The sequence below is a fragment of the Watersipora subatra genome, chromosome 1 (assembly GCF_963576615.1).
Source record: "Watersipora subatra chromosome 1, tzWatSuba1.1, whole genome shotgun sequence".
Lineage (NCBI taxonomy): Eukaryota > Metazoa > Bryozoa > Gymnolaemata > Cheilostomatida > Watersiporidae > Watersipora > Watersipora subatra.
The window spans coordinates 58823054-58836314 of record NC_088708.1 but is presented as its reverse complement, the minus strand read 5'-3'; the positions used below and the strand labels follow the sequence as shown (position 1 = coordinate 58836314).

The window sequence follows — 13261 nt, the reverse complement described above, 5'->3', positions numbered from 1 at the left end:
ATCTAGATGAAAGCTGATCAGCCGAAAGAATTCTTTACTTGAAAAAGCTTTTAAAGCGTGTTTAGTTATAGTAAAGGTGAAACTAGCAGGCTCGAGTGAACCTAACAACAAAAATATCGTGTGGGTATTATTAAAAACGGTTCTTATTATAAAGTTTTCGTGACTTTTGTTTCCCTTCCCAATTCCAATCCGATCACACAGCTTATATATCGTACTAGCGGGTCGCGACGAAATTTGTACAGGGTTTATATACCTGCAATTTGTCAACTCGGCTTACTAAACGACAGGGTGGTAAACTCCGCCCACCAGTAATATGATACTGTTTGTCTTGATCGACAACCGCAGAAGCTTGCTTTGTTCTCGACCACCTAGGCTATCAGCAGACCACCCACGTGCCGTAATAAATTTTTAGTGGCATGAGTACACAACTCTGATTTTCGATTAGAGAAGCGCGAAATCTTTTCATCCAATGTTCACTGTTGCGGGCGACGCTTTTGAAACCAATGATATACAGCCCCCCATGGGGGGGGGGGGGGGGCTGTATATCATTGTTGAAATGTATATGTACAGTGGTGATACAAATTCTCAAAGGGGTTCAGTCTCAACTTTCATCCCTGAGGTCTCGACGAAAAAAGCACGTTGTAGGGGTGTATTTTGGTGGCCTGACACTCTAGAGTGTTTTCATAAAAAGGGTATGTTTTTTAGCTTGGTACATGAATACTCCTTTCCACACAGTGGAAAGGGGTATTCATTAGCAAAAAAGGAGTCATTAGTCTGTGGTGATAAAGTGATAAGGGGTAGCTTTTTATTAAAGTGTAAGTCAGTAGAAAGGGTGCATTTGATAACATCTCAGACTAGCCCTTGGGGATGAATAAAAGAGAGTGAGTCTCCTGGGTACAAGTTATGGAATTGCCTTTGTGTTTCAGTACATAATGCGCTATAATGGCGATCATATTAGTTATTTTGGTGTAAACATAGAAAACAATATTTCGTTAGAAAGGAATTTTTATCAGCTATCACATTGTATAATTTTTGTTCTATATCCAAAGATAATTCCATCACTAGTGCAGTTGAAGGCGCAACTAGTCAGGGTGTCTCATAACGAGTCACTTAATCTCATAAATAGTAGTCTGGTGAATGATGTGTAAAATTCCCAAAATTTTTAATCTGCTCAGTTTAACAATTGATTAACGATTTAAGACAATAATTGCATCGAGTGAGACATTGCGCATTACGCAACAAACCCAAGTAGTATTTAAAAGTCCTTCTGCTCTCATTAAAAGTAATTTTAATAACTTCATCGTCATGCCTCAACATCTCACGAAAGAAAAGCGTGCTGTAATAATTTACCTTCATCAGCAAGGGAAATCGCAGAGGGAAATTGCAAGAGAGACAGACTGCTCTAAGAAGGGTGTATTTACAACAATCTGCTGATGAATGGAAACTGGTCAAGTTGAAGAAAGGGTTGGTAGAAGAAGGAACAGACTTAGTGAGACTTTCCCTGGCTAATAGGCATCTAACCAGTCCTCAACTGGCCAGAGAGTTGAAAGAATCAACAGATACAACGTTAGTATCATCAACTGTTTGCAAATCATTAAGAGATAATGGCTTACGAGGCTGTAAAGCTCATAGAAAACATTTGATGTCATCTCGGCAAAGAAAGGCTCATCTACAGTAGGCAAAAGACCATGTTAATTGGTCACCAGAAGCCTGGAGAGCAGCATTATTCAGTGATGAGAGCACATTTACTGCGCAAAACCGCTGTGGCAACAGGGAGACCTGGTGAAGCGTTTAAACCAAAATGTATTCTACCTATGATCAAGCATCCCACCTCTGTAAGGTTGTGAGCTTGTGTTTTCGCTGCTAGCCCTGGTAGATTACATTTTGTTGATGGTATGATGAATGCAGATAAATATTGTGGAGTACTACAAAGTGTGATGATATCATCTGCTAGAAGTCTGTTTGATAGAGAGTGGCTGTTCAAGCAAGATAATGTTCCATGCCAAACAGCCAGAAGAGTAAAGAAGTGGTTTGCTGACAATAATGTTAACACTCTGACCTGGCCTGCTCAGTCACCAGACCTTAACTCAATTGAGAATTTGTAGAACAGAATAGGCAATCTCATAACTAAAGACAAACCAACTTATAAAATAAGGTTGATGGAGCTGATTGTGCAATCCTGGCATGGAGTAGTGACACCTGAAGAGCTTCAGACGCTGACAGATGGTATGCCCAAGCGCTGCCGAGCAGTGATTGACAACAAAGGCTGGCCAATTAAGTACACATCATCTTAAAGACCAAAACAGCTCTTTTCAAGGCTACCAAACCCTGTCTTTAGTTTAATCCACAATAAAAGCATTGTCAAAGAAGAGAAAGATGTTATTTTATGAATTTTGTTGAGACACTATTTAATACAAATGACAGCTGTACAGTGATTCTCTAACAGCCTTCAGTAAACCTCTAATAATATTTTTGTAGAAAATAAGATGTGGTTTTTAACTAAGTTTATCAAAGAGCCAACATTGTGACAATTGAAATGATATATAATTCTTGATAATTATGTAAATTCTTGATTGTAGAAAAACAAATACAACTCACAATTCATTGCGATGTAACAAATATTTGAGGCGGTTCCATATTTTGTATCACCACCGTAACTACGAAAGGTATAAAGAGTGACAGTTGGTATGTTATTCAGCACTGAGATCACAGGTGTATGACCAATAAGATATGGTGTATCATTCTTGATACGGTGTATGACCAATAAGATATGGTGTATCATTCTTGATACGGTGTATCATTTTTGATATGGTGTATCAATGCAACAAACCTTAGTGATAGTCATAGATATAGTAAACCCTTTACTATATCTATGGTGATAGTGTATATCTATAAGTACAATGGAGATTAAGTTTGTCCAACAGACGCAGGCTGACTTAGTTTGCATTGAGAAGGCTAGTTTACAACAAGCTCTCATTCAACAGAAATGACATGCATGAATCTTATCAATTGACATTTTCACATCACAAATGGGCTCAAAAGACTGCTCATAATGGTGTCTAAACAATTGTTACGGTAATGTTTTCAGCATTGTTCCATATTCAATTTTTTAACCAACGCTTTTATGTATCCACCGCCTGTAGAGGTTTCTATTGGCATTTCTACAGTTCATAAAAATCACTACAGGCTAAGATACTGTACATTCGATCAGTGGAAAATCATCGCAAATGTAGCACTAACAGATCTCACTCAGGCAAAATCTCTCTGGTATTAGCAACCATTATGGCAGCCTTTACTAATCTAGTAATGCGAACACATGTGCAGCCCGTCAGCCGTACTAGCATTTCTTGAATGCAACCTGATGCAAAATGTTCGTGGTGATCTGGAAAACATTTTCTGCTATAAAATTGCAATCCACAGAAAACGAAACAGCCACAAATAGATTTGCAATGTCATCAGTAGCCACCATTATATTGCATTCAATCATGGTGGACAAGATTGTTTCAACATAACTACAACATTTTAGTCAAAAAAATTGCAACCACAAAATTGAAAAGCCATGTTTCAAAATGTCTATATTACTATAACATTTGAGCTGAAACTGGAAGCATTTCTAATAGGGTAATTAATATACATGTTTTTAAACAATGATCATGACATATTTATAAGATATCAAAATATAATAAGTTTATATTACTACTGAAGTTGAGTGCATTGAGTCACCATTTCCAACATATCTATGAACAGAAACAGCTAACGGCAGTAGACATTCTACTCAAGTGCTTGTGTGATAGTCAACAGTAAGCAACCAGGATCAATGGCCACAATGAAGAAAGTGTCTCATCACAGCAACGTTGGGAATTACACTGCCTGTCCTGAACCCCAGTGGTACTATACAGCTCATCAATGAATGGTATGCCACATGTTATCCATATAGATCATCAGCTTCAGGAAAGTTATCATTAGGACCCCCTTGCTGACCCTGTCCTCCACTTCCACTATCTGCTTGGCCAGGGAAGCGGAAGTTTCCACCAAACCCTCTACTCTGTTGCAATGTTTGCGCAAAGAGCTCGTATTTTCTGATATCGGCTTCCGTAACGGACTTTCGAGCAAACTTCATAGCTTCTTCAAAATGACGCCGAGTAATTTCCGGCACCAAATCTTCTTCATCATCCATCTACATGTAAAGGAAATTCATTAAAATTCATAAGTTTTGTAAAACAATAAATATAACAAAAAAAATAATTTGCTTGTGTTTGAACACTATGTAGCACTTCACTCCAAAATTGGCTTCCAAATTGACAACATACATCGACATCAGCAGAGGGATGTGCACCCCTTTCGCGTTCTCGTCTGATCTCCTGTTCAATTGACTCTCGGATAGCCATCTTACAGGCCCTCTGACAGATTTCTGTGATATCAGCACCACTGAATCCATTAGTCATTTGAGCCAAATAGGCAACATCAACATCCTGAAAATGATTGAAATAGATGCAGCCGATTGACTCATTAGTCATTTGCACTAGTATGCCTGTTACAAATACACATCAACATTAGTTCATTTTCTACCTGAGCCACAGGGGATTTTCGGAGATTAGCCTTGAAGATAGAAACACGAGAGCCTTCATCTGGCAGAGGAATGTATATCAGTTGGTCAAGCCTGCCAGGTCGTAGAATTGCAGAGTCTATAATGTCAGGCCTGTTTGTGGCTCCAATGATGAAAACATTTTTTTTAGCTCCCATTCCATCCATCTCTGTCAGCAACTGGTTTATCACTCTGTCAGCCGCTCCCCCACCATCTCCAACACTGCCACCACGGGCCTAAAATTTGAATGACAATATTCAGCAGCCACAATAAGCAAACTACGATGATAAGTTTGGACAAGCATCTGAACTGAAAAGTACATTATTAGCGCATGCATTGATGACCATTCACTAGGATGCTCATATAAAACAGAACTTTTATTATTTCAGCAAAAAAAATTAGGCACTAAATACCTTTGCAATTGAGTCGAGCTCATCAAAGAACAGCACGCATGGAGCAGCAGACCTGGCTTTGTCGAATATTTCCCTGACATTAGCCTCTGATTCACCAAACCACATGGTTAGAAGCTCAGGTCCCTTTATTGAAATGAAGTTGGCTTGGCACTCATTCGCTATAGCCTTGGCAAGCAGGGTTTTACCACAACCTACAGAGTAACAAACTGTGTATAGGTCCAATACAATTATCAACATGTTATAATACAACAAACGTGCCAATATACGCACATGTGCATATAAGAAATCTTATTAAGCATATGTAAGTAAACCAAAACATCAAAAATATGTTGGCTTTTCATAAAGGAAATTATGCAAGCCAATGCAGAAACAAACAACTGTGTGAGAGCACTAAAAAGCTGAACTCATACCAGGCGGGCCATAAAACAGCACTCCTTTGCTCGGGGTCATCCCAAATTTAAGATATTGTTCAGGGTGCTCAACAGGGTACTGAACAAGTTCTTGAAGCTCTTGTTTTACTTTCTCCAAACCTCCAACATCATTCCATGTTACATTAGGCACCTCAACCGCTGTCTCTCGAAGAGCAGACGGATTGCTCTTCCCTAGTGCCCACTAAAATCATGTAAATGTAAAAATAAGCATAACAACAAACTAGAGTAGAGACCGGATAAGACAAGTTCGATTTGGTGAGTTGTAACTTCAAGATAACAAGAACAATGAGATCATGGTTACTTCTAGAATTGATTTTGTTTCGTAGACTCAGAAACTTAATTTCCCTAGACTGTTGGTTATAATTAAGTTTATCATATGCTAAATTTCAGATAAAAAACTATATACCATATGAAAAACTAGGCTACATACTCTAAAGTTTTCTTGTGTCACAGCAAGGGAATCCATGACCTCAGCATCTATCTGATCGTCTTCAAGGTCTATCAAGTCCATTTTTTCTCGAATCTGTTGAAGGGCAGCCTCTGAGCACAAAGCTGCCAGATCTGCTCCGACATGTCCATGCGTCTCACTGGCTACTTGCTCCAGATCGACATCATCACCTAACTTCATGTTCTTTGTATGTATCCGTAAAATCTCAAGGCGACCGAGTGAATCGGGTATTCCGATATCAACTTCTCTGTCAAAGCGCCCTGTAAAGAAATAATTTAATTTTATTGAAAACTTTATAATCTTCTGAATCACATTTTTACATTCAGCTCTGTTAATGGTTAACTGACAGCTTGAACAATTAAAATTAAATTACCAGTAGTGCTTAACGTTACAAATTGTTGGTTCAATAATCGTCTAGTGAATCTCAACAATCTTCAAACCACGAAAATGAACAGAAATATTCGTAATATGTGCAAACTGTCCAAGCTGGAACAGATACGACACTATAATTATTTTTGAGGCTAGATTATAGAAAAATTGTCAATTCGAAACCTTTCCCAAGGTTTTAAAAGATGATTTCTGAGAGTTCATCATTTTTACACACATAACTTATTACAGTGCTCAGTAACTATTACTAGTTCACAAAGACTGATAACATATTACAGTGCTCAATAACTATTACTAGTTCACAAAGACTGATAACTTATTACAGTGCTCAGTGAGTATTACTAGTTCCCAAAGACTGATAACTTATTACAGTGCTCAGTGAGTATTACTAGTTCACAAAGACTGATAACTTATTACAGAGCTCAGTAAGTATTACTAGTTCACAAAGACTGATAACTTATTACAGTGCTCAGTAAGTATTACTAGTTCACAAAGACTGATAACTTATTACAGTGCTCAGTGAGTATTACTAGTTCACAAAGACTGATAACTTATTACAGTGCTCAGTAAGTATTACTAGTTCAAAGGCTAATCTTACTTGTATTGTTAGTTTATATTACTCAGTTTATTGGCAAGTTTATAAAATCCCTGTTGTGATGTAATAAGTAATTATAATAATCCCATTTGCCTCATGTTCAGGTATTGTCTAGTCCACATCACTGACATCAGTAATTCATAGGCTTGTTTTGACGAAAAAATGTTTTCCATAGATCACAGTTAAAAGCTTACATTGCAAGTGTTCGTGTCAAGGAGGGTTTATGTTTTACAAATTATTGCAGGAAAATGAAATATTCTGACTGTATTGTTATGAATGTAGTCTTGAAATGCTGTCAGTTAACCTTATGGTGTAAGTAAGAAAGCGCGCCACACCACCTTCGTTAATTCAGACATTGCCAAATATATCGAATCTAACTAGCAACATAGGTTAAATATTCATTTCCAGCTCAGTTCTATTTGTTTGTTAATAAATGCTCTCTACCCTTGTAGCCTGCTAATGCCATTCACGCCAATTTTTCCTTGAATCTAAATCAGATGACATAGTGCGGAACAGATGGGATCAAAGCAGAGATCATTCAAAGCTAACTGCCATGTAGCCATCCAACCAAATAGACCTTTCGTTAGAGGAAATCATCAACCAGCCCAAAAGGGCCGTATTTGATGAACGCAAAAAAGTCGGAAAGAGATGAACAACAAATTGCGAGATAAGGCAATTCAAACTACAAAATTGATGACTACATCTCAATTTTATGAAATTAACTAGTCAGATACATTACCCAATACAATGATATTTGGAATTCCCATTGAAATGGCTGATATAGCTTTGGAATTGAAAAAATTAACAATCGATTTCTTAATAGGTTTACATTCTACTAAATTTTGATTGAAGATAATACACTTGTATCACAAAGTTTGTTATTACGGCTTCTGTGAATAACACAGATTCATTTAAGTTTCACTCAAATGTTTTTGCATGGATGTAATTTTCACAAATAGAACATTATTAAAATAGTTTATAATATTTAGCTAGCAAACAAATCGATAAATGCAAAAGTACAAGTTATAGAATCTATAGAAATAAATATTATTACAAAATACATTAAGTCTAGAGTTTTAGGGAACCTTGATGATAGTGCTAAATCATTGTTACTCGGTGTTGACGTTGTTGCAAGATGAGCCAGATAAGACTAGACGACGTGTTTTGTCATATACGTAAACTAACTCTAAATGTATTACAACCTTAACACGTTTGTGAAGCCATGCATGGTTTATCATGCAATTGACTAAATTTATACACTATCAGATTTATGTGATCCATTTGTATGTATGTGTGGGAGCGATTGTACTTACATTTTTCAGATCCTGGACAAACCCACTTAATAGTAAGACTATCAAATGCAATGTGTGAAAAGGCCAAAATAAAACGCGTCGGTAAGTTGCTAATCGTAGCGAAGCTAGTAAGTCATAATTCAAAAGTCATCACAGTAGCCTCTTCTACTCTGTGAAGTTGACTAATCTGCCAACCACACACACACTTAAAACTGGTTGGAGACTGTAAAACGAAAACATTTAAAAAATCCATTAATGTTTTTGCAAAACGAAGTGGCAGGATACAACAAGCTCGACTTTTCAGCATACATGTAATAGTTAATCATAACTAAACACCAGTTCCTCACTAAACATAAATTCTAACGAAGTAGGACTGTGTCAACCATTTATGCACGACGTTCCAATGGAATATGTGAAGGGATCAATGAAAATTGCTACCAAAGCATATTTACACAACACGAAATGAGCAAATAACAAAGAATCATGTGCTGATCATTTTTGGGTTTATGAAATCTTTTAAGCATTTAGCAAGATTTTAGCAAGTAAAGCCTTTAACACAATCAAAATATCTTTGTAAAAAAAATTTGCACAGGTACCTTGGCATGGTCACATTGTTGACAGCTTGGTTCTAATTTAAATTTTGTGTCAACTTGCAAGCACAGTATATTTGGGTTAAGGAAGTCATGAAAATAGTAAATAATCAAGTCAAAATCTTTCATGGTGAATATGTAAGTCTTTATGTAAGTCTCTATGTAAGTCCGCAACCCACGCTACAGTTAAATGAACACCTGATTAAGAATGGGGAATTGACAGCTGACAGATTATATTATATTGTACTTCACTATACACCATATGTAGGAGCCCCAAACATAGTATGCAATACCCACCAAATCGTCGCAAAGCACCGTCAATGCTATTTGGTCGGTTTGTCGCAGCCATGACAATCACGTGTGCCCTCTGCTTGAGTCCATCCATGAGAGTTAATAGCTGTGAAACTATTCGTCTCTCAACCTCTCCATGTGTCTAAACAACAAATGTTACATATGCATTACCTAAAGTAAACAAATAGAAAATGGGAAAACCCCTTTGATAATACTTAGTTTATTGCAGGTATCATGACAGCTAATTGACAGGGACCAGGATTTAGTAACTTGATAAAATCTTTAATATAGGATTAACATGAAATTGTAATAAAAATCCACATGTTCAATATTAGCAAGTATCTACCTAAATCTGCACAAACGGTAGTATTAGCTACAGAAAGTGTTACACTCACCTTTTCTCTTTTTGGAGCTATGGCATCCAGTTCATCTATAAATATTATAGCTGGAGAATTCTTCTCTGCTTCCTCAAAAGCTTTTCTCAAATTTGACTCCGACTCTCCAGCTAACTTGCTCATAATCTCTGGTCCATTTATGAGAAAGAAAAAAGCTCCCGTTTCATTTGCTACAGCTCGGGCAATCAGAGTTTTTCCAGTTCCTAAAAACAATAGATTAACATACATTTCGTGAGAATAATTTATAGTAATATCTCCTATTATGCAGCTCTGAACTATCATGGCTTAGCTTTATCGCAGATTTTCAGTAACCTCCACTTGCATACATATGTAAAGTAATGCACTGTCAGTCTCGAATCCCAGGCATGAATGAAAGTGCTCAGTCTATTGCTATAAAAGTGCCCTAGCAACAAGCTGGTTGATGCCGACCACAAAATAATTATCTCAATCAAGATAAGCTCAAGACAGCTTTTTTACTATTGAATGGAATTTGGTCATTCCTCTATCATCTACCAAGAATTTACGTTTTCCATCATTTAGCTATTCTGATATTTGAATTTGCCTTTTTGGTTTTTGCCCAAGTGTGCTTCGCCGTTCAGCGGTCATTACTCTCTCACAGATTTCAGTATTGTATATAGTATGTACTATAACACTATGCCGCATGTATATGACCATGTAACTACATGGATAGTAATTGTTAAAGCTTAGAAAGCAGTTCCAGGGTTCGGAAACGTTAACATTATGGCAAATACTTGGAAAACAGTCTAGTTTCTGTTTCGCAGGACTACTAGCTCTATATACGGTTTCTATTGCTCACTATCAAGCAAATAATAGATGTATCCCAATAAAACCAAGTCATACAATCACGAAAATGTTTGAATAGTTCTCCAAATATAATGCCATAAGTATGGATGTGCATTTAGTGTGGAATTGCTAGTCGAAATAATGCTAGTCATAACAAACATTTATGGAGCACGGATTATAATTGACCATATATGAACCACTTACAAAACCTCAATACCACTGCTGACAGAGTGAATTATGGCAGTGTAGACAACTCCCTATTTGCCCCGCGGTCAGGATAACAAATTGCAGTCACACACTAACCAACATGAGAAAAAATTAAGCGTAGCGGATAACAGCGATACGAAATAATACATATACAACTACAGCGGCTTTATCTCACCTGGTGGTCCATACAAAAGAATTCCACGAGGTGGCTTTACGCCAATAGCTTTAAAAAGCTGAGGGTGTCTCAATGGTAGTTCTACCATCTCCTTGATTTGTGCGAGTTGCTTGCGACAGCCTCCAATGTCATCATATCCTACCTCATTCAACTGCTCTTCTTCCTCCTGACACAAACAAAACAATATATACAACTTTAACAAAACAAATTTATATAACGAACAGTAGAATGATTATCAGCACTTGAAAATTGTGAATGATCATGGCAAAATATGAAAAGACTTAACCCATATTAAACCAGTAAATCTATCACAGACATCCACAACCACTCAACTTGAGTAACACTCACCTCACGCTTCACAGGGTCACCTTCTGAATGAATGACAGTGTCAGGTGCTACAATACAGTATGGCTGGGGGTCGGTTTCAACAACTTTGAATTCAACAGCTCTCATACCACCGCGAGCCACAAATATGTCTCCTTTTCTAAGTGGTCTGTAGGCCTCGAGAAAGTATGGCTTGAGAAAAACCTCAAAAAGGTTGCTGAAAATGGCCATAAATTCGACAATTGATCGCAGTACTAAACATCAGTAAAGAAGAAAAATTGAAAAAAACTAAATATAGTTTAGGATAAAAGTTAATGTTAATTACAATACTGATAAACAAGCAACCAATCAAACTCTGCATTTAGATTAAAAGTTTTTGCAATTAAAACAAACCTAAAGTGTGACATTTATTTATAGCTTTCTTTTGACTTTGTGTTAGCCACACATCACGTCTAACCAAAAGCTGTGGCAACCATTGGTATAAACCAATGTCAGATTTTATTTGACGTTGTATTATCCCTCTTCCACCATCTCGTCTGATTTAATGATACAAGAGACAAACCGCTGTAATAAAAACTTTAAAGCTTACCCTGTTAAGCCTTCGATTGTATCATCTATCGGTAGCACATGAATTCTTTGTCCATATTTGATGTCTGGACAGGCTTGAATGCTACAAAAACAGTAGCTCATTTATCTTGACTTGTTGGCGAATACACATCGACAAGGCACTCAGCAAATGATACATAAATGAAATACCAAATACTTTACCTGACAATATCTCCTAATCTAACCCTGAGGTTGTTTCTTACACATCTGTTCATCCGTATTTTTTCTTGCGGCACTGTGTCATCAGATAAAACCAGACATACAGTTTCTTTTCTTCGTTTGCCCTTCAATAAAACTGTGTCACCTCGAAACAGTTGCAGTTCATCCATTTTCGCCTGTAAAATCAATTGCACACTTGAAAATATGACCGTTAAAATTTGAGATTGGCATAAGTCCTTATTGAGAGTGAGCATACCAGCTCCTTGTGTGACAAGTATAAAGAATATGTGATACGAACTCAAATAAGCGTGGTCTATTAAACCAAGTAGTTCACACCCATACTCGTACAAAAAGTTGTAAAAGTCTTACGAAGCAGACACTATTAGATACAAGCATCACCCAACTGAAAAGAATTGGTCAGCATAACGAGTCACATGGAACATTAATTAAAAGAGTAGTAATTAGACTTAAGATACTCACCTGCGATAACGACACGACGGAGTTGTCATCATTAATAGCTTCTTCTACGAGCAAACGATTAGGTTTGCTTTTAGTGCGCAATATTGCTGTGGCCAAATCTTCGTCTTTCTTGCTGTACAAAGTAGACAAAATGGAAATAACACAGTGAGCTCATACTTTGAGATCGGTCACTGTGGCAGTGAGTAGTTTTTTGTGTAGAACTAATGGTTCAAAGGAACCTTAAAACTTCGCATTTTTTCGAGTTTCTCTATATATAAACCCTTGGTACTACAGGTCAAAGTTGTGTAAGAGTCTATCGATATGATAGATAATGAGTGTTTACCATCGAAATATAAGTGAGTGCATTCATTACGTGGCAAATATAAATAAAAAATGCAAGGCCTCCAAATTTCAATTTTGGCAAATCATTACTACACTACATTACTACTAATTTGTTAATAATATAATCGAAATAATAACAGCTGAACCAGAAACACAAAGCTATACCATATAATGTTAATACTGCTTTGGAACACTAACCTGTCTGCCATTCGTGATGCTTCCGTATTACAGTAACTATAGCAAACAAGCGTTGGAGGTAGAATAATCTAAGGGCAATGAGAAGAAAGAATTGAACAACTTATGCGAATTACGTCACGGCTTTATGCGCAGATGAAAAATATATGGCGCACCCCAAAACTCATATGACGTGTGACTCTAATTTACCACCTGTTATAGATTATATGATTTATTTGTTTAAAAAATCAATTATAGCTACTAACAAATTGTAAAAAAAATTGGTACAAGATGAAATCTAAATGTTCCTTGAATAGAAGCAATGATTATAATTATGTGAAGAATTAACGTACGCGGATCATCGTCTTCAGGTCTGGGATTCGGCCATAGAGATAATTTTATAGCATAGACATGTATGTATACGTGTACAAGTAGTATATGTACCGTATTTATGCAGCTTTGCACGCCACAACAAACTCTAAGACGGCTAATTATGGAATCACGAATGAAACTTACCGTAACCATGCTTATGAAATGTTACAGGAGTTGTTTTATTATACATGTACATTGGCGTTTTCTGCCCA

General features: G+C 36.8%; 1 protein-coding gene across 1 annotated transcript; it reads right to left on the bottom strand.

The window, feature by feature from the left end:
* Positions 1–3452: 3452 nt before the first annotated feature.
* LOC137385703 (transitional endoplasmic reticulum ATPase-like) lies at positions 3453–12854 on the bottom strand. The gene is made up of 14 exons (XM_068072233.1): positions 12702–12854; positions 12183–12294; positions 11706–11878; positions 11527–11607; positions 10962–11154; positions 10614–10779; positions 9428–9630; positions 9039–9174; positions 5860–6137; positions 5409–5610; positions 4999–5189; positions 4570–4821; positions 4311–4472; positions 3453–4177 (listed from the first exon to the last, which is right to left on the bottom strand). Exons 1-14 carry the CDS (start codon positions 12710–12712, stop codon positions 3926–3928), a joined length of 2412 nt encoding a protein of 803 aa, XP_067928334.1. The 5' UTR covers positions 12713–12854; the 3' UTR covers positions 3453–3925.
* Between the last annotated feature and the right edge of the window lie 407 nt (positions 12855–13261).